Source organism: Tympanuchus pallidicinctus, unplaced genomic scaffold, assembly GCF_026119805.1.
Source record: "Tympanuchus pallidicinctus isolate F22 unplaced genomic scaffold, pur_lepc_1.0 scaffold14, whole genome shotgun sequence".
Classification (NCBI taxonomy): domain Eukaryota; kingdom Metazoa; phylum Chordata; class Aves; order Galliformes; family Phasianidae; genus Tympanuchus; species Tympanuchus pallidicinctus.
Window position 1 is genome coordinate 370222 of NW_026294659.1, and position 21750 is coordinate 391971.

The window sequence follows — 21750 nt, forward strand, 5'->3', positions numbered from 1 at the left end:
CACTGGCAGGCTTCACCATCAGCAGCTTGGATTGTCCATGCAATATACTAGCACTAGAATATACAAAGAAAGTTCCTGTACTGTGGTTTATGACAATAATTTAGGTATTAATCAACAATATACATTATTAATGGTCATGCAAAACATGAACAAATAAAATCTATAAATCTGTTGTGTCTGAATGCTGCAATGTTATGTTTGTTGCCAAAAAACTGATTACAGATAACCTGAACGTTTTGGCACATCATATCTGTGACTCTGTGCATTATAATTGATATTTGGGTCCAGGAGCAGAGAGGATGCTGCAAAGCAGCTCACAAGTTACAAGGGCCAGACTGGAGTGGAAGGGATTACTCGTGATGGGCAGGGGAGGGTCAAGCTGGACATCAGGATAAGGTTCTTCACCAGAGTATGGTTGGGCCCTGAAACGGGCTCCCCAGGGCAGTGGGCATGGACCCAAGCCACCAAACCAAGGTGTTCCAGAGCATCTGGACAGTGCTCTCAGACACATGGCCTGATTTTTGGGTGGTCTTGTCTGGAGCCAGGAGTTGGACTCATCAATCCTCATGGAATATTCTCAGGATATTCTGCAATTTTATAATTCCGTGATATGTGTTTACACTGAAGATGGATAGAGCTGCTCAGCACTAATAGCAAGAAGGCACCAGTGGTGCCAGTTACTTTCATTAGTACACTTGTCTGGTGTGCCCCAGCCTCACTGGACGTCTGACTTCACTCAGCTCTTCAACACAGTTGCACCATGGCAGGCTATCAGCCAGAAGACACGCTGAAAGCTCACCTGGTGGCAGGCATTGCACAACTGTATTTCACATCTACGTCACAACGTAACCAGAGCAAGGCACACGTTACAATCCATAATCCAGGCAGTTACTGCAGCTATCAGCACGACCCGCTGTGTGGACAGGCAGTCCAGCCGTGAAGCACAGTGTGCACCGCTTCACTCAGCAGGGCTGAGAAAACCATGAGAGGGACTCAGAGGACTCAATCAATCTCCTTTCCTTTGGAGCCCTTTTGTAAACCGAAATGCAAGGCACTGGTTTTCAAGGCACTCCGCCATACGCCAACAACGAACTCCACCTCCGTCCACAATTGCCGCTAATGGGCACCCGGCGCGCACCAACCACAGCCGCTCGAGTACCGGAAGGGATTTTGCGCCCTTCCGCCTCGGGGTCACGTGACATCCCGTCGGTAACGCAAGATGGCGGCGCCCATGTTGCTGCCCGAGTCCCCTCTGGGGAAGCTGAGGTGAGGACGGGGTTGAGGCCCTCGCCGGGTCTCCCCATCTCATCTAGGAAGAAGGGGAAGAGCCTTGGGATGCCTATGGAGGGCCGATGCCCAATTCCGGAAGAGGCTGCCCGGCTGCGCGGTAGGCCGAGTCGAGGCCGCCTCGCGGCCGGGCCTGGGAGTGGCGCAGCTACGTGCCGCCATGGCCGCCCCGCCGCCGCCGGTGCCGCACGCTGGGGGTGAATCGGCGGCGCTGTCCATGAGAGGGACGGGGGAGGGGGTGCCGCCGGAATGGGGTGAGGCCGGAATGGGGAGTGTGGGGTGACAGATGATATCTAGGCTGCTGTCTGTATCCCGCCCGCCTGTTCGCCGGGTAAGGGAGGTACCAGGCGGGAGACTCGGGTCCGGCAAGTGCCTGAGCTGGATGTGTGTTGGGGCGGCCTGGTCTGGCAGTGCCTCTTAGCCTGAGTGGCTTCTCTTGTCGCACTCGGTGGCGTACTTGCAAACTTGGGTGCAGCTGCGCATTAGCAGCATTGAGAGTTGCTCTTTCCTGTATTTCTTAGGCATCAGCAGCTGCTGAGACAGCCTTAGAGCTGGGCAGAGGGGGTGTTTTGTGTCAATCTTAGGCATCTGTTTAAGAGCGGGAGAATTGTCCCTGGGGGTGGGTATTATAGAAGATACTGGGCTTGTGTGAGTCAAAGGAAAAGGCTGAGCATGTAGTGAGGCATCTGTCAGGCACTCAGCTTCCTGGGTAACCATCACATTGCTATGAGTGGCATGCAGTGTTGTGCAGGTACTGAAGTTGCAAATAACCATGAACAGAAGGGCGAGTTTTTGATTCTGAGTTACATATCTAGATTTAAAAAAAAAAAAAAAAAAAAAAAAACACTGAAAAAATTGCTCTGAAATGGCAGGCTTCTGGTCTGCTGTCACTATTTGTCATGGCAGTGGGAAGAGTTGAAGATCATCCTTCCCACTGCAAACTGACTAGAAAGAATGGAGCTAGAAAGAAAAAAGGACAGAGAAGGGGTGGTATGAGAAGATTTCTAGTTATGTGAAGTGATATTGAGCATAATGAGAACAAGGTGCTGCTTCCTGGCAGCCACACAGAGCTGTCATGCAAACTGACACGCTAAGCATGAGTGTAGCTAAATATCCTGTAGTGGAAAAGAGAGATTGAGAACTGTATGGCCAGGAGCTCTGAGCAACCTGGTTTAGAGGGAGCTGTCCCTGCCTGTAGCAAGGGGGTTGGAACTACATGATTTTGAAGGTCCCTTTCAACTCCAATCATTGTATAATTCTGTGATCTCTAGTAACTGTTGTGTGTGCTTGTGGTATCTATGCATTAAAACTGCTGTTTGTAGAGAGTATGTAGACAGAAGGGCAAAGATGTGGAATTTCATACCAAGTAAAGAGAACAAAAAACTGACATTTGCTGGAAGGCATGCCAGAGCTGCCAAGTAGGATATGCTTTTTTTTTTTTTTTTTTTTTTTCCTGCCAGATCTTATCTGGTGGCCAAGGTTCAGTACCTAGGGGAGCTTTCATGGGGCTGATGATGATGAGCACTGCAGAGCTCAACAAGGAGAAGATCCTCTGTGTTGGGTCCAAGTCCAAGCACTGTCATTATTGCTGGCAACATGCAGCTCTAAAAGCACAGTTGCAGATTTTATTGCCGTGTCAGATATCCCTGTAGTGTTATGTTTCGTATAAATATGTTTATTTTGCAATTGTGGGGTTTTATGCTGATGATGTAGTTGAATGCATATATGATACTAAAACTTCTTTGCTAGGCTGTGGTAGCATAAATAATTTCTCATCTTCAGCCATCAGAAATACAGAGCCATTCTGAAGAAAGAAAAGCGGAAAAAAAAGCGGCAGGCACTTGCCAAACTGAGAGACTCAGGTAAGTGCAAAGAATTTTGGATTTCCAGGTGATTTTTTTTTTAACAAAGATATAAATTTGCATGCATCTGGTTACTGCAGCGTCCACTTGCTAGGATGCTTTTTTTCTTTTCTCAGAAGCTACAGAAAAAGATGAATCAGTGTCTGAGGAGGAGGACGAGGAGCTCGAAGAAGAAGAAGATGAGGAAGAGGAAAAAAAACTTGAGGCAGAAAGGTAAAAAAGCTAGAAACCAGCACATGTCGAATACATGTTCATGCTTTGAAAAGCATTAATATATTCTGTGTATAAAATAGAATCTTCAATCTATATTCCATGTTTCACAGGAGTTCTCTAGAGTGTGAATGATTGCCATAGAATTTTTAATTTTAAGGAATGTTAGATAAACTGTAGATAATGCTAAGCTAACAAATTTAGTTATATGCACGATGACTGCATCTGTTATGGGTAATCATTAAAATTTGCCTGAGAGGTATATGGTTTCATTGGTAGACAAAAACTACATGAACAGTGGTTGCTGAGGGAAGAAAAGGCTCAAGAAGAGTTCAAGCTTAAGAAAGAAAAAGAAGAGGCTGCAAGAAAACGTCAAGAGGAAGAAGAGGTGATACATCAACTTAGTGTTATAGTTATATCTGGTAATAAGGAAGACTTATAATAACTTTAATATCTTCTGCTGTAGTGTACCAAGTTTTGTTGATGTTGATATGTCTAAAAATGTAAGCTCCTTTCTTCATTTAATTCTAGAAGAGCAAAATTAAAAAGACACTAAAATACTCATGTAATGGGTTTTTATTAAGAGATGTGGTGTCTTATGACTGAATGATAATGGTCAGGGAGTTAAAATACAGCATGATTGTTTTGAATTTGATTCTAGTGATTATAAAGTATTTGTTTCCTTGAGTAACTTTTTTTTTTTTTTTATCATAAAGAGAAAGATCAAAGAAGAATGGGAAGAGCAGCAAAGAAAAGAGAGAGAAATGGCACAGCAGAAGCAACAGGAAAAGAGAGAAAGAGAGGTGATTCCTGGCAGTGGGAGGATAAGCATACTACATATCCTCTTGCATTATCTGATGCACCAATTTATGCATGTTGAAAAAGGATTTTATTCTAACTATAAGTGCATGAATCTGTTAATTATTTCTCTTTGTTTTAAGTTGCTAAAATGATACTTCACCGTTGAAGAAGATCTAGTAACTCCATTTACCTAGAAGGATAACTGATTCTAATGCATTTCTATGTACTTTTTTTACACCAGTTAAACACAGAGGCACACAATGCATACCAGTTTCTGGTATTTGTGCTTTTTACATTTTACAGTAAAGATAGTCCTTATTTAATATCCCAGCTAAACATAGTGGTGAAGAAAATTCCCAGTGAGGATATAGAGTTATATTTTTGCTGTTCCTTAACAGAGTCCTTAATCTAAAGATACATTACAGCTCTTCTTTACCTGACTCATCCAACAGGACGTATCTTTTTTTTTTCAGAGTACCTGAAATGGGCAAAAAAGCTATGCTAAACATGCTAGTAATTTATAACATTTCTTTTAAGCATACATTCTTTTTAAGTGTTAGAAATTGAATAATTTGGATGTAAGATGCCCTGAACACAAATAAAAAGTGAGGACTGATCTATCGCCAGTAAAGGGCAATTGCAGCTGTGACATATCAGCTTTTCCACGTTAGGAAAAGATTCAACTTCAGCACTACTGCTGGAAGGTGTCTTGATGATGTGTTTCGTAACTCCGGCTGGGCAATAGACATGAGCAAATGGCATTGTCTCCTGCATTTAATAGTTGATTGCTTCACTGGTTACATAACGTAGCCACGATGAAGGAAAAAGAACAGCAGTTGTATTTCCCATCTGTCTTCTTCTTGTGTTTCAAGTCCTTTCCTTTCCTTGTAGAGTACGGAGAGAAAATGATGGTCTCATCCTTTATTGAAGGTTGAGATACAGTTCTCTTAGTACTGTTTTGTACTTTCCCTTTTTGTGAAAGTACAGGGTTTTGTGCTTTCCCTTTTCTTGTGGCTAAGTTTGCTTAGTTCTGTTGGTTTCCTGAACTAGCTGGGAACTTTTTTTCTTTTCTTTTTTTTTTTTTTAATAATTGTTTTCTTTCTGGATTACTGTTTTACTGGTCTAGTGAAAGAAGGTTCTCAAAGAAGGCGCTGACAGTCACTCACTGTGGGTGAGTGTTCAGCAGGGAGTGGAGCCACACATTTTGGCAGTGCAAAGTTAGTGCATTGATTTGGCCTCTTTCTTCAGACAGGAGTTTATTCAGATTTTGACTTACTGACCGATAGAAAAGATGGCATTTTTTGCTCCTTAGGATGGGAAAATAGTTTTTGGGTTTGTTTTTTTTAATGTTGAATTACATTTTTTCCTAACTTTCTGTTCCTCTTTTTTAATTTATTGCTTTATTCTGCCTAATGAGCCTGCTTTGGCAGGGGGACTGGACTAGATGATCTCTAGAGGTCCCTTCCAGCCCCTATAATTCTGTGATTTTTGTGACGTTCCAAATTAGAACAACACCAGTATATTTTTCTTGTATTGGTTATGTCTCAATGTCCTTATATTTGAACTTCCTAGAATAATTTGTAAGGACTAATTTCTAGTTTGTCTTGGAACGTGATTGTTGCTTTGCTTAGCCCAGTTAGAGGAAAAGGAAAGAATATTCTCATTGTTTTACTCTATTTAAAAGACTAGATACAGCAAAGCTTGACAGGTTTCTGAATTTAACACTTAACAGTTGCAGAGTTGAGTTTAACAAGGGCTTACTAAACAACATGCTTTTCTGTGCTGCCTGGAATACTCTAAGTCAAAAAGCGTAGTGCAAATAAATGATCATGAATTCAACTGTAACTAAATTTAATCCTAGATGAAAAGATGAATTTGACTGTTCAGTAGTTCAGTTACAGTTTCGATAAAGGAAATGAAAATTTTGAAGCTGTCTAGTATTTGGATTGGAAAATCCTCTACATGAAAGTTTAGTCTGATGTGTTGTTTAACGGCTTTGCAACGTGTGAATTCCTACAAAGCAAAAATAAAACTTACGGTTTTCAAGCAAGCCCCATCAAACATTTCACTGTGCATAATGATGGGGTATTGTAAATTAGGTTCTTAACTGAAGAAACCAGATGTTTTGCGTGTCCATGGGATTTTCACTAGTCCTGTGTTTGCACCATTTATAGGCGGCTGTGCAGAAGATGCTGGATCAAGCTGAAAGCCAGGTATGCTCCATCTTTTTCAAAAAAGAACTGAAAAATGATTTCACTGCTATCTAGCCTTTGCCTCGTAGCGTGTTGTCCATCTGCTGTCAAGAACCTAATGGCTACTAAATTTATTATGTAGTGGTTTGCATAAGCTGTAAACAATTCTTTACTGGATGGAATATAATTAAGTGTATTTCTGACTGGTTGATTGCAGTGCAGTTGTGCATGCTTATTCTTGTTCAGGGGATGTGAGTCAAGAGTGAATCTGGAAATAGTGATGTGTGCTCTATTTTTAAGAAACAGCAACAACAGAAACTAGTAACAGTGTACTTGTGGATTACATTTCTAAACAAAGCTGTCAGTCCTTTCAAGCTGTGAGAAAAATTTGGTTTTTGAGCAGATGGTTGACTCTAAATAAACCATTCAGCAGCATAGGAAAGCACAGATCTGAAGAAAAAAAACAGTCTGGGGAGAACCTGACTGCTGGGATTCCTGGAATAGTGTGCATCTCACGTTGGCATGTTGTAGTAAGGGAAATTAAGTCTTCATTTGAACCTTAGAGGGTATTAATTTGGTCTCTCCTATTTCCTTAGAAGATAACCAGACTTTTTATGCCTGTGTATATAGGATATACTATTCACTACTTTTGAACAGTCATATTCTGCTTAAAATTCTGCATAAATCTGAAATTTAAGTTTTAATCTACTGTTACCCATTGAGTGTGATTACCACTAACTGCTTTGGAGTAGAATTCAGTTCTGAATTGCATTTAAATGGTTCTTTAGGTTGGCAGTCTGACTCTTTATTTTGGAATATGAGTAGAAAAATGCTCTGAGCTATTATCTGCCCAGCACTTCAGATGTGTTAACAGCCATTTCTGCAAGGGAATAGACAGAAATGTGTGTTAGAATCATTGCATGGTACAAGTCAGTTCAGAGTTCTGCAACTTCCATGCAGTTGAAGTGATGGTGCTGTTTTGTTGAGAATAAATTACGACTGAGAGTCACGAGTAAAACTGGGGGCAGGGTCAAATCGTGCTTGTAAATGAACAGTTTTCAGTTGATCTAAAATGACAACTTTTGGCTAGTTGGCTTCACAGATCTTTTGGCTAAGAAAATAAAAATTCATTTCTTAAAATGTGCTTTATTGATAGTCAACTCATGCCTGTAAATTGATTATCCCAATCTGAATTTCGAAAATCTTAATTTCATTGCCTGAGATGAGCAGTATGGAGGCTTTTAGTTCCAGTACTGTGAATTTAATTGTTTTTAATTCTAGCCTATGACAGGTTACTTTTATATTAGCATTTCCTAACTGCATAAAAAGTGACAGTTATAAAATTACTGAGCTTTGAGCTGTTGCAAAGATAGACAAGTAAGTAGTCCTATATTTTTATCTGCCAGATGTAAAAAGGGCTGCTCAGTGTGTATTGGCATGAAGTAGCAAACAGGCTTAGCTGAGTGGGAAGAGCCTCTCAAAAAACTCGTTATTCTTGTGACCAAGGAGCGAATTATTACTGCAATTCTTTGTGTTATAAAATCTTGAGAAACTTTGTTTAGCAGAAGAAAACATTTCATAATTTTGTTTCAATGCTTTTTTTCACAGCTGGAGAATGGTGTGACCTGGCACAACCCAGAGCCCCCAGAGAACATAGGAACAGAGAAGGATAGAGCAAATTGCCCATTCTATATCAAAACAGGTTCCTGCCGATTTGGAGACAGGTAATCAATTGAATGTTACCAGCACATCAATTTTTTGAGAGGTGAAGGGCAGGCAGCTTCATTAGCTCATGTGCAAACTGAAAAAAATCTTGATCTCGCTTTATAAAGGATGCCTTTTCTGTGAGGCAGTCGTCTCCAGGGTGAACACGTTCCATGTCAAAGCAAGGGATTGCCTCAGCAGTTGAGGGAGAACCCCTGTCAGGGAGCAGCTGCTGGGGGCCGTTAATCTTCCTCTGGTGGCAGTGCTCTGATGTGGTGGGGGTGGGGCCGGGAGCAGTGCGGTCGGTCTCCCCCTGTGGATACAAAAGGGGTGACCACCTTAAAAAGTACAACCAAGGACTCAAGTCGTGACTGGTGCCACTAAAAAAAGGCCAAGGAGAGGCATCTTTTCTGAAGAGGCACTAAGGCATCCATCGGCCACCTGGATAACCTCTCTCGAGGGATTTGCTGCTTGCTGGGAGCCACATCTGGGACATCAGGAAAAAAAATAACAGTCCTTCATGGGTTGCATGAGGCTGTGATCAGGAAATTAAAGAATATCAAAGAAGACTTTATGTTCCCTTGGGGAGATGTTGAAGGGATCAGGAGTGCAGGTGGTATTCTCCTCAGTCCTGCCAGCTGGAGAATGGGATCTGGGAGAAGGAGGAGAACAGGTCAGTTGAATGATTGGCTGCATGAGTGACATCGCTTCGAAGGCTGTGGGTTCCGTGACCTTGGATGCACCTATAACAGACCACAAATGTTGACATGGGACAGAACACAGCTGACAAGGAGAGGCAAGAATATACCTGATAACAATCTGGCTGGGCTCATCGCCAGGGCTTTAAGCTAGAGCTGCTATGGGAGTGGGGGAAGCAGCAGGGGAAAACCTCAAATTTGTCCCAGATGTTTGTGTGAGGAGTCCTCTAGAAAGTTAATGTGTTCAAAAGCCCAGCTGAAGTGCCTTGATACCAGTGCATTCAGCACGAGAAATAAGCAGCAGGAGTTGGAAAACAAGGTGCAATTTGAAAGCTATGATCTTATATCACTATCACAGAAATGTGGTGGAATGGCTCACATAACTGGAATAGTATGATTCAGGGCTGCAAGCTTTTTAAAAGGGATAGATAAGGCAGGAGGGGTGGGAGAGATGCTTTGTATATTTAAAAAGTAGATAGACTGAAAGGAGCTCCCTCTGAGTAACAGAGGACAGGTTAAGAGCATGTGGGTTAAGATTAGAGATGGGACTAATAAAGGACAGTTGGAGGTCAGGGTCTACTATACGCCACCAGATCTAGAGGAGCCTGCTGAGGAGGCCTTCTTGCTTCAGATGAAAGAAGTGTCACACTCATAGACTCTCATCCTGATCGGGGATTTCAGTAATCTGGTATCTGCTAGGAAGACAACACAGTGAGCTGCAAGTAATCTGGGAGACTCCTGCAGTCCATCAGCGATAACTTTCCAGTTCACTTATTGGAAAGACCAACCAGGGGTGAAGTGTTGCTGGACCTTGATCACGCTAATGTGGAGATTGTTAAAGATATTAAGATTGGGGGCAGCCTGGGCTGCATTGACCATGCCCTTGTTGAGTTCATGATCTCAAGGAACATAGATCTGGCAAAGAGTGCAGTCAGGAGCCTGAATTTGAAGAGTGCAAACTTCAGGCTATTTAAGGAATTTTAGGATGAGATCCCCCAGAAAACTTCCTAGGGACAAAGGAGTGCAGCAAAGCTGGCTGCTTTTTAAGGATGCCTTTCTGAGCGTGCAAGAGCTCTCTATTCCCAAGTACAGGAAATGAGGCAGAGGAAGCGAGAAACAACCATGGCTCGACAAGGATGTGGTGGACATACTGAGGGGAAAGAAGGGCAAGTACAGACAGTAGAAACAAGGATATGTCACCTGGGAAGAATACAGGGATGCTATCCAGACATGTAGAGATAGGATTAGGAAAGCTGAGGCACAGGTGGAACTGAATATGGCAAACAATATTTAAAGCAAGAAATAATTTTATAGGTGCATTGAAAACAGGCCAAAAAGAGTATTCCTCTGATAAATAAGAAAGGAGAATTGGCTACAGCAGATATGGAGAGGGATAAGGTACTCAGTGAGTTGTTAGTTTAGGTTTTACTAGCAACAAGGATTCTCATATTTCTTGCATCCCTGAATCTTGCTTCCGTGAACCTCTTGTTGGGAACTAGGGGAGCAAACTGCCCTGCTTCCCCTGCCCCCCACCCCTCCTTTCTCACCTCATGAGACTGAACGTGTACAAGTGTATGGAACTGGATGACATGCATCCCATAGTCCAAAGGGTGCTGGCTGAGCTGCTCTCCATCATATTCAAAAAGTCATGGCTGTCAGTCACAGTCACTGGTGACTGGAAAAAGGGAACCATCACTCCCATTTATAAGAAGAGGAGGAAGGAGGACCTAGGGAACTACAGGCTGTTGAGCTTCACCTTTGTGCCTGGGAAGATCATGGAACAGATCCTCCTGGAAGACACGTTAAGGCACATGAGGGATGAACAGGTGATTCAAGACAGCCAGCGTGGCTTCACCAAGTTGTGCCTGACCAATCTGGTGGCCTTCTATGATTGATTAGTGTCATTAGTAGAGAAAGAGAAGGTAACTGATGTCATCTACTTGGACTTGTGCAAGACCTTTGATGTGGTCTTCTATCACATCCTTATATCTAAATTATAGATATGTGAATTCAAAAAGTGGACTGTTTGGTGGATAAGGAATTGGTTGAAAGATCGCAGAGTTGTGGTCAATTGTGCTCTATGTCCAGGTGGAGGTCAGTGATGAGTGGTGTCCCTCTGGCATCTGTCTTGGGACTAGTACTCTTTAACATCTTCATCAGTAATGTAGATGATGGGATCAATAGCACCCTCAGCAAGATTGCTGATGATGCCAAGCTGGGCAGTACAGTTGGTATAGCAGGAGGAAGAGATGCCATCCAGAAGGACTTTGATACACTTGCAAGGTGGGCCCATGTGAACCTAATGAGGTTCAACAAAGTGAAGTGCAAGGTTTTGCACCTGGGTCAGGGTAATCCCAGGCATGTATACAGACTGGGAGAAGAACTTGAGAGTAGCCCTGCGGAGAAGGACATATGGTAGATGCAAAATTTAATATGAGCCAGTAGAGTGCACTTGCAGCCCAGAAGACCAGCGGTATCCTGGGCTGTATCAGAAGAGGGGTGGCCAGCAGGGAGAGGAAGGTGATTGTTCCCCTCTGCTCTGCCCTTTTGAGTCCCTTTCTGGAGTACTGTGTCCAGGTCTGGTACTCCCATCACATAAAAGATGTGGAGCTTTTGGATAGGGTCCAGAGAAGGCCATGAAGATGACTGACTGAAGGAGCTGAACTTATTCAGTCTGGAGAATAGAAGGCCACGGGGAGATCTCATTATGGCCTTCTAGTATTTAAGGATAGATTATAATCAGGAAGGAAATGCACTTTTTACACAGGTAGATAGTGATAGGACATGGAAGAATGGTTTTAAACTGAAGGAGAGAAGATTTGCATTAGATCTCAGAGGGAAGTTTTATGAGAGGGTGGTGAGGTGGTGGAATATGTTGCCCAGAGAGGTTTTGGTTGCCTCATCCCTGGAGGTGTTCAAGGCCAGGTTGGTTGGGACCCTGGGCTAGCCTGATCTAGTACGTGATCTAGCAGTTGGGAACTCTGACTGTGGCAAGGGGGTTGGAACTTGATGATCTCTTCCAACCCAAGTCATTTTATAATTTTATGATAAATTATTTCTATTTATTTGAATGTGTTTCTGTTATTCATGGTGGTACTAGGCAGAACCGTTGTCTGGCTGGAATTGATGTTACAGAACATTGCTGATGATACATTCTGGTTCTGTTGATTGAAGTGACTTCTACCTTATCTCTGGCAAATGCACAAATATATTTGGGCAGAATACATTTGATTTCTTCTTTTAGCGCAGGCCTGGCATGTCAGATGTTGTTTTTCATCTTGATTAGTTTACATATGCTGCATCTTTGAAAAATGAAATAAAAATCCTCTTCCAGAATTCTCTTCTTTGTGTACTGTTAAATCTGTGCTAATTTCATTCTTGGTTCCTGTATATTGCTGTGGGTGCTTTGTATTGGAAATGCAGTAAAAGGCAAGAACAGAGAAGGACGACAAAATGATCAGAAACGAAGAACAGCTTTGTTAGGAGGAATGGTTAACCTAGACACTTCACTTTCAAAGCGATGATGAAGAAGGCTATAGTAAATGGACATTTTGGTTGAACGTGAGCCAGCAGGGTTTCAATTGCTGGTTTCAAGACCTGGTCTCTTCCCCTAGTTTGTCTGTTGCTTTGCCACTGCTAGATATGAGAGTAGACTAATCTTGACAGTCGTTCTGATCATGTCATGAAAAGGAGAAGTGTGTTCTCCTAGTCTGTGAAGTGTTTGAAACAGTAATCATAAAGCACACTGAAGTAACATGGAGGCTACCATCCATGATCTCAGCGAATCTAAAGGTTTGTGGGGGAGAACTGCATTTCAGCATGTGAGGAAGGTAGCCTGAAGATGATGCACAGTAAGGGAGATCCGGTACTTATGTGGCTGCCAAGATGCAAATATAAGATAGGGCTTGTTTATAATAAGCTTTTTAAGTGGAAAAAGTCAGTCTCATGCAACTCTGAGTCTAGACATACTTTTGTTTCATAAATAAATGTTTCTCTCCATAATCTCCTCTTCCCTGTTTGTTGAGAACATCACCAGAAAAAGTCCTTCCTCCTAAAGATCTGTTGTAATACTTGAAATATGTTGATCTTCTGCTAGTGAATTTTTTTTGTAGTAACTTTTTCAAAATGGCGGGTGTTTGAAGTTTCAAGTGCTGCTTCTGCCAAAAGCGAAAATACTTTTTCTTCCTTCTCTACAATTTTCCAGGTGTTCCCGCAAGCATAACTATCCAACATCCAGTAAGACACTGCTTGTCCGAGGCATGTTCATTACTTTTGGCATGGAGCAGTGTCGAAGGGATGACTACGACACGGACGCAAGTCTGGAGTACAGTGACGAGGAGACCTACCAGCAGTTCCTAGAGTTCTATGAGGACGTGCTCCCTGAGTTTCAGAATGTGGGAAAGGTTGTTCAATTCAAGGTATGCATATGAGTGTAACAACTTGTAAATTCTGAACGTATACCATGTCAGTTGTGTTTTATTAGCCTTTAGAGAATTCAGTGCAGTATAGTCTATGTAAATCCCATGTACTTCAGAGAACTATACTGTGTCTACTTCAACTGTGCATCTCTCATGACACCTGTAAACTTCTCAGTGCTTCTGCAGAGCATTCTGGGTGAATCTTCTCTCCCATTCTCTTGAATTGTCACAAAAGCTTGTGCTTTTATACTGCCAGATATTTATACAAAATAAGAGTTCGTGTAACTCTCAATCCCTTCTCTGCTTAGCTTGTGATAAGCCCAGAGCGCCCATGGATTAAAACTGTTACACGATGTAAAGATGTTTGGGCTGCTATTGCCACTTACTGTCACTGTGCCACTTAGAACTGTGCCAGAGGTATGATAATAATGAAATACATTATCAAGTAGGAGTATACACCCAAGCAGTGTCATTGTAGATCTGATGTGATAAAACAAACTCAACAATGAACTGAAAAGGTAGTATATACTTCAGCAGCAGGAATTAATTTGAACTGGCTATCTTGTAAAGATGCTATTTAAGTGGTGTTGAGGTTTGTCATCTACTTCTAGTTTCTGCATCTGGTTTCCATATATATATTTTTTTCCTTATAAAGATTATGATTTCTAGTGAGAAAAAATGGGGAACCTGCAAATATAGGCCTCCTGATGAATTATGCTATGTTGTACTAAAATGTACAGCTTGGATGGTGGAATCTCCTTTTAACAGAACTTAGGGAAGCATCCCTTTCTGCGTGCCATTGCCAAGTGATTTTCTGTAGTGACCAGGAGGCAAGAAGTGCCTTTTCTCTTTTTGTTTCCCTGTATTGACAACTGCCTCAGGACAGAGATTGTACTAGCATCACAAGCAAGAGGAAAGTTAAGTAAAATCAGTGAATTCTCAGTGACCTTTATAAGAAAGAAACCTTCACTTATTTGAGAATGAGAATCCTCCCCCACATCCTCATGCCTTGACTCAGGGGATATTAGCAAGCAATGCTCCCTTCTAGAAGATGGGATGCAGATTCTCAATGGAGAATGTGTTGAAACAGTCTTACCATCAAAACTCACATCCTTAAGGTAATATCTTGGTTGTGTTACATGCAGCTATTTGCTAAGTTGCATGTACTTTGGTTCCTGTGGCTAATAGTGAGTTAATAGCTTCTGCTTTAGGGTTTCTTAGCTTTTGAAGCAATTCTGCAACTCTAATTTGATTTTTCAGAGGTGTTCTTGTTTTATTAGAGATGCTTAGGAATTAGGTGTCAACTGCTAGGATCTTAACTGTGATTTTGTTGAGTGTCTGCTACCATTTAGACTCATGTTACGCACATCCCTCTTTCAACTGATTTCCATTTCCAACGTGGCCTAAGGTTTTATTCTTACTGTTCTTTCTGGGAAACTAGTCCAGAATCTGGCAGGTCTTGACAAGACACGCTTCTGCTCTTTTCCCACCCAAACATGCCTGTTGTGATGTTGTTCTTGTTCTTGCACTGACCTTGTTATTTATCTTGAATAGGATGACTGTTTATGCTGTAATATTTAATTATATAGCTGCTTGCTGTTATCTCTGAAGCCCTTGCCTAATCCAGCACACATACACATTATTCTTTCAGGGTCAGTCAGGTACAGTGATGGAAGAAGCTACTTGTCTCACTTGGAGCAGATGCTGGAAGAGGCATGGAGGCAAAAGAGGCTGGCAAACTGGGTTCTTGCCTGATTGGGGCCACTTGTCCCAGAATCCTGAGAGACCAGTAACAGGCTTTCGGGAGGTCAAATTGCATATTTTTGAATGCTAAATTATGATGAAAAATTGTGTTTCAGAAATGTGAAAGTGAGTGACTTCAACTTTTATAACTCATCTCACTCTCAGAGAGGTTGTGAAGGTAGATTGATCTAAAGATTCTTTTACCCCATGTTTCCCTACAGAGGTACTACTGGTTGTTTTCAGAGCAGTATTTGGCTGTTGCAGAGTAGTGCTGACCCAGACTTCAGTGCAAGACAACTGAGTACAAGCTGCCTTGTAGACTGGAACAGAGGCCACAGTGTCAATCAGAGCAGAATGCTGGAAACGTACAAAAATAAAGCAGAAGACCTTTTTGTTTTCTAAACCTTGTATTTGACTAAAACTGTGTTGAGAAGAAAATAATGTGCGAGTTCACGCTGATGTGCCGTGATAAATCAGAATGGCTGCCAATTCAACGTGTGTGAGTTGCTGTATGGCATGAGCCTTCCGTTGCCCTAATGTGATGTTTCCATCTCCTTAGGTCAGCTGCAACTATGAGCCTCACCTACGAGGAAATGTGTACGTTCAGTATCAGACGTGAGTATTCAGTCTTACCAATTTGCACAGCTGCAAAGTCCAGTAATGAAAACGGCGTCATCCAAATGATTTATTCTCATACTGTAATGACATCCTAAAACTGGGCAATAACCTCCGAAACGATCCTACAGCGATAATGCTGCATGTTTGGTTATGTTGGGTAATTTTTTTCCTTTTTAAAGGGAAAAGGACTGTCAGGCAGCTCTTGCTCTATTCAGTGGCCGATGGTACGCAGGCCGGCAGCTTCATTGTGAATTTTGTCCTGTGACAAGATGGAAGACTGCTATTTGCGGTGAGTTGCATAAATACTCAGGAAATAGATTGTGTGTTACTGAAATAGTTTGTTTAGAAGTGAAAAAGAGGAAGTTAAGTGATTGCTTTGATTCTCTCAGTGCTTCAGTTCACGTTCATTTCTATTTCAAAGACAAATGTGCTTATTTGCTTCTGTAGGTTTAGGAAGGAAAGGGAATACCTCTGCCATATGATATATGCATTCATATCATCCTAGTAGATTTGCCATGGACTGGAAAATTTGGATCCCAGCTTTCACAATAATAATGATTATAAGGTGGAAGTGTAGAAAATAGCAATTTATCTCTTTCAAAAGCAACAGTAGTGTCTCAACCATCAACAGTTCTTAGCAGTTACTACTGCACTTGACTTCTCTACACGTATGTTCTTTGAAAGTTTAGGCTAATAAAAGCACTTACAAAATTGTTTTACGCTAAAGAATAGCCATCTTAAACGTTAAAAATTAATTCCAAGAGGAGTACATATAAAAGTAATCTTGGGTAGGATAGGTGTTCATATACATGTTTTTCTGTTCAAAGAAGCAGAATTCCGTTCAGTAAGTTTCTTTCCAGTAAGTGTATAATGCAGTTTTTAACAGGTCTGGTTCATAAAAAGCAACCCTAATCTGTTGCAGGCTTATTTGAAAGGCAGAAGTGTCCAAGAGGGAAACACTGCAACTTTCTTCATGTATTCAAAAATCCAAACAATGAGTTCTGGGAGGCCAATAGAGACATACGTGTTTCTCCAGAACGGACTAATCAGTTGTCTAAAAACTCTGAAAGGAGAAACAGATCGAGCCATCGTGATGACTATTACAGCCGGTCAAGGAGAAGGGGCAGCCCAAGCCCAGATCATTCTTACCGGAGAAATGGGGAATCCGAAAGAAAAAAGAATCGCCGCAAAAACAAGAGGAGGCGCCGATCTGGCAGGTCGAGAAGTCGAGAAAGGAGGAGGTCACGCAGCAGAGGGAGAAAGAGGAGAGGACGCAGTCGCAGCAGGAGTTACAGTCGAACGCGGAGTCGGAGCCGAAGTCGGAGCTCCTCTCGATCCAGGAGTAGGGGCAAAAGGAGGTCAAGCAGCAGAGGAAGAAACAGTGAAACTCCCAAAACGAAGTGAGAAATAATTTCAGAAATTGCTAATTGATCAAATGTAGAGCTGACAAAGAAACCTTTCCAATAGGGCACCAGATACATTTGAGTCACAAATAAAGTGTTCTTGCACATTAAAACGTTTCTTCCTAATAAAGGACCCTAGTTTACTGTGTGCTAAGCTTAAGAAAATTAAAAGTCCTATATAAGGTGTAAATGTCAAGTACTCTAGCTACTCTGTCCCTCTGAACTACTGCAACATTTGGATGCATACCGAGTACAAAATAGAAAGAAGTAAAGCTTTTTTGGTATATGCTTATGCCTGTGTTATGTGTGTGTTAAGTGTTTACTGTCCCTGTAAGGAGTTAGTACAGAACAGCTAGTGTGCTGTAAATTCACACAGCAGCATACTGCAAGTTGAAGTCTGTGTAAAAGAGAGCCGTTTATGTTTACTGAATGTTTATCGGAATTTCCTTTCTAGACAAAGTAATATAATCATCTTATGCTTGGAGAAAAGGGATCTAAAAAGACTTCACAGTTTGATTGTACAATAGTTGCCCAGTAGGAGCTTTGTGGTCATAAGTGTTGGATTTTTCTCTCCTGTGACTGAGCTGCTGAGCTAATTGCCTGTAGGGATTGCAGTAGACTAAAACCAAGTAGGAATTACACAAAAAAATAAACAATCAATTTATTCAGTACCCTAATCCCCAAGTAAGAGGGGAGACCGTGCACTTGTAATCCTGGAGCGAAGACAGAAAATAGTTTGCATACCTCTTAGTTGCATGCCATTTGTATTTGAAAATCTCCTGCCTAACCTATGGTGGAGTGGTAGGAAAGGTGTAAATCTGGTCACTAAACATGCAGATGTAGTTGTAAAGGCTCAAGATGACTGCAGAGATGTTGCAGAGTGGCTAAAGAAACTGAAAAGGTTTATACCTGAAATAATACTTCAGGGTTTGTTGGGTTTTTTGTGGTTTTTTTGTATATTTTTTTTGTTGTTGTTGTTGTTTTTTTCAGAGATGACGATTTGATTTGAAACCCTTTTTAGGCTTGTATTACAAGCAGTTTAAGGCACCCTACTGCCTAGCTCCCCTACAGCCACGGCAGAGAGTAGGGTACATAAAAATGAAGTTATCGGGATGAAGCTTTCTTGAAATGACAGCTGTGTTAGCAAAGTACTTGCAATTAACAAAGTCCTTATAAATACTTCTCTCTTAAATGAAAGATCTGTGCTGTTAAATGGACTGTACTTCACCTGGCTTAACTTTAGGTATTTGACTTAGGCTCTTATGGCATTGTGTGTACGTGGAGAGAGCAGTTTGTGGTACGTAAGATGCAGGTGCCCTGATCTGTGTGCAGAGATATCTCCCTCTCTTCAGCCTCTCCAGAGAGTTTGGGACTCCTGCCTTCAGGGGGCAGCTCTAAATCGATGGAAGCCTAAAGCAGACATGAACTGCTCCCAAATAGATATTTGTTATCATTCAACAATACAGCGTAAAGTCCCATCAAAAATGTGGACATCCAAACTCACTATAGCATTCCTCACAGCATTTTTTTTTTCCCAGGATAGTTAAGAATGGATGAACATTGCTTCTGGTTATAATATATATATATATATGTTAATTTTTTTTTTTTTTTTTTTTTTTCTTTTCTAAATGCATATTGCACCTAGCATGCTGATGATACTTCTTTTCTTTTTTCATGTATAACTGTTGTCCACTATGGAGTAATTCAACAAAAGTGCTATATATTGTTGTTCAGTTCAAACCCAACTTTCATTATATGTTGTCATAACTGTAGACAGAACGGTAGCTTAGTTAATTTGATTAGATGTTTTAATTATTAACAGATATAGGAATTGTGATTTAATGGCATAACTTTTGAAGTAATAGTAACTTCACCTGAAAGGCATATTTCAATGGACAACACTAAGTTTTAAATTATATTGGAGAAATTTGAGACGACGAGTTTCTCATAACGTATCTTTTCTGACTACACTGTACAGATTTTCCCCAGGGTTTCTATTTTTCCATGGATGCTCACTTGTCTAGTTGGGGTACTTATGCAAAATGTGGCAAATTCACGCAGCTGAGCTGGCATTCCCTGCTTGCTGAGATGCATTGCTAACAGGCCAGTAAGATCCTCACATCACTGGTGCTGCCTTGCCTCCTGCAACTGGAATTCTGCTGAACCAGCCTGCTGGTTGAGGCTCTTGAATAGGAAAGATTTACTCTATCTGTAGTGTGTTGTATAGCCTGTGCTGTGCGGCAGGCTGTTGCTGAGGGTTGTGTGAGGGAAATAAATTACCAAGCTCAACCAGAAGCAGGTGTTGTGGGATGCTGTTTTGTGAAATCTGTGACAAGCTGGGTGAAATAAGTGAAGCGGACCTCTATAGAATTAGCAACCATGTGCCAACTAAGACCCACGTGAGAATTCCACAGGTAATAAGGCTCCTTCTCCCCACACTTTTGTAATGGGATCTGGGAAGCTGAGCAGCTGTATTTTTTTAAAAAAAGTTCTTATAATAAAAACTTGCTCAGAGATGCATGTAAAATTTAAATGTACTTTATTTCTGCTACTCTACCGGCCAAACCTTCAGCTGCTTTTTGTGAGATCTGGATCCAAACTCCCTGGCTGTACCTGTGCGCTGTAGGACTGGTAGCTGCGACTATTCAGTTTCACATCCTGTCTGCTTATTGCACCAAAACAAGTGCTGTAGATCTGACATTTTGTTTGCTTTTGTTAGCATGAAACCTGGAATTCAACCAGTTTTCAAATGTAAAAGTTGATATATTACGGTGTTGTTTCCCTACTTCATAATCTTAAGTAGTATCGCATGCATGGTTTTCTTTCCTTATTAGCTAAGTGAGCTATTTACTCTGAAGAGACGAGGCAACTAGAATTCCTAAACGTTAAGCTTCTTTCTCCAAAGGAGAAAAGCCCAGAACAACTTAGGATGGATTTAGATTTGCAAGGAATAGCTTGTTCTCACTTTGTGCTATTCTGTCTAATCCACATAGAAGGACTATGTAAAGTGAATTAATGGTGGTCCAGCTTTATGTGTGCTTTTATCTTTTGAATGACTGCTTAAAGCAGCTGCTTTCAAACTTTATTATGAAGTTTGTAAATATCACTAAAGTGCTTTGGATTGATGATGAAAGCATTATTTATACAAGAGCTGCATGAAGGGGGTTAGAGCAGCAGCGGGGCTCTCCTGCCAGGTCCAGCCAGCTGGGAGGTCAGGATCAGTAACAGGCGCTGCTCTGACCATTCTCTTGTGGAAAGGAGTAAGGTATCTGAGCAGGAACTTGAATGTTGAAGTCCAGCTACTTCATAAAAATCGTCCAACTCCAGGTGCTTACCCAAAATGTTTCCAGACAATAAGACAGCAGGTGTCCTGCAACAGGAGAGACAAAGGCACCTGGGAAGGCAGCACACCTTTAGGTTTGTGCTGGTGACTGCTTTGAAGTCTTCTCCCTTCCCAGCATGGTTGCCATGCTAGCTGAGTAGCCATTATCACACGGGCGTCAGGAGGACTTGCCCACACTCATATGCTAGACGCAAGGCATCCACTTTCATGAAGAGGCAACAAGCACAGATGAAGGTCTTTCCCTTGCTGATGGAAACAGACAGTCTGAAATGTATTCTAAGTAACTTTTTCAGCATTACATCCTTCAGTAGGATGTCTTTCTCAGATTCAGCTGCACATTACCACATTCAGTGTATTTATTTACTTGAACCAGTTGCAGCATTCTTGGGATGCACAAATAATGGCTTTCAGAAGAAATGCAAGAGCCTGCTCAGAGATGCTCTTACTTCCTGCCCTGAATCAGCACCTTTTGCAAAATGTGCAAGTCTATGCTAGTCAAAAAATTAAATGATATACGAAAACAAATTACACTTACAAAGAGTGCCACTGATTCTGCTTTCACTGTAAGCTTGCTGTAATTAAAATAACTCCCTATTATTCCATCCATCCTTTTATTCAGCTCTGATGCATCAGCTGAGTGCAGCATCTGTCACTGACACGTAAAGAAATAAATAAAAGGTAACTGACAAACTACAGTTCAGAAAACCATGAGACTGATTGGAAGGGAAGCTGTACAGGCACAGCCCATGAACACATTAATTGACAAAGGCAGCCACAGCATGACCATCATTATGGTGTTGACTCAAAGGGAACAGCAGACAGTTAGGAAAGGAATCTTCAACAAAGATTCCATGATTACACTGAAGACACTCAAGCAAACAATCTAAGCCTAAACAATCTAGAAATTCTAACATGCTTTTCGCTTCTCTTTTCGTTTGTCTCTTGGTAAGACAGGAAATTCAAGGAACAAAATTTTACTTTCACATATGACTGAAGGAATGCCCTAAGGTACTAAGATTTCCCCATGCTTTTGCTGGTAACATCAAGGAGTTCAGTTCTAGAAAGCTGGAAAGCAGATTAGCCAAGAGAAATTTGGGGCTGAAATGAGGATTGTAAGACTGCGAATGCTGCACAGCCATGTTCATAATTCCATTCGAGGAGCTGACTAGCAAGACTGTATCATCATCATCTAGAACCCTCTCTCAATCAGTATGTGGTTTAATTTCAAATGAAATGGGGCAACCGCATCATTTTACCATCCTTTCTAATAAATTCCATGTTTAATGTGATAAGCCTTCCAAAGAACTCGCTAATTTATTGCTTTCTGTAGAATTTAGATGGATGTAAATAACTAATCTTGGACACAGTATTCTCGCACATTTTTTAATAAAGTGCTCAAGAGCAAGTTAAGCACTGTAATAAAATTCCCCCTTTTTTAAACTAGCAATGAGTAGCTTTTTTTTTTCCCCCC

At 41.4% G+C, this 21750-nt stretch overlaps 1 protein-coding gene across 1 annotated transcript; it reads left to right on the forward strand.

The window, feature by feature from the left end:
- The first annotated feature begins 1166 nt into the window (after positions 1-1166).
- Positions 1167-21722, forward strand: ZRSR2 (zinc finger CCCH-type, RNA binding motif and serine/arginine rich 2). Its single transcript, XM_052674337.1, has 11 exons — positions 1167-1266; positions 3070-3149; positions 3266-3362; positions 3639-3747; positions 4076-4162; positions 6335-6373; positions 7961-8076; positions 12959-13172; positions 15475-15530; positions 15713-15822; positions 16456-21722. Exons 1-11 carry the CDS (start codon positions 1220-1222, stop codon positions 16935-16937), a joined length of 1437 nt encoding a protein of 478 aa, XP_052530297.1. The 5' UTR covers positions 1167-1219; the 3' UTR covers positions 16938-21722.
- The last annotated feature ends 28 nt before the right edge of the window (positions 21723-21750 follow it).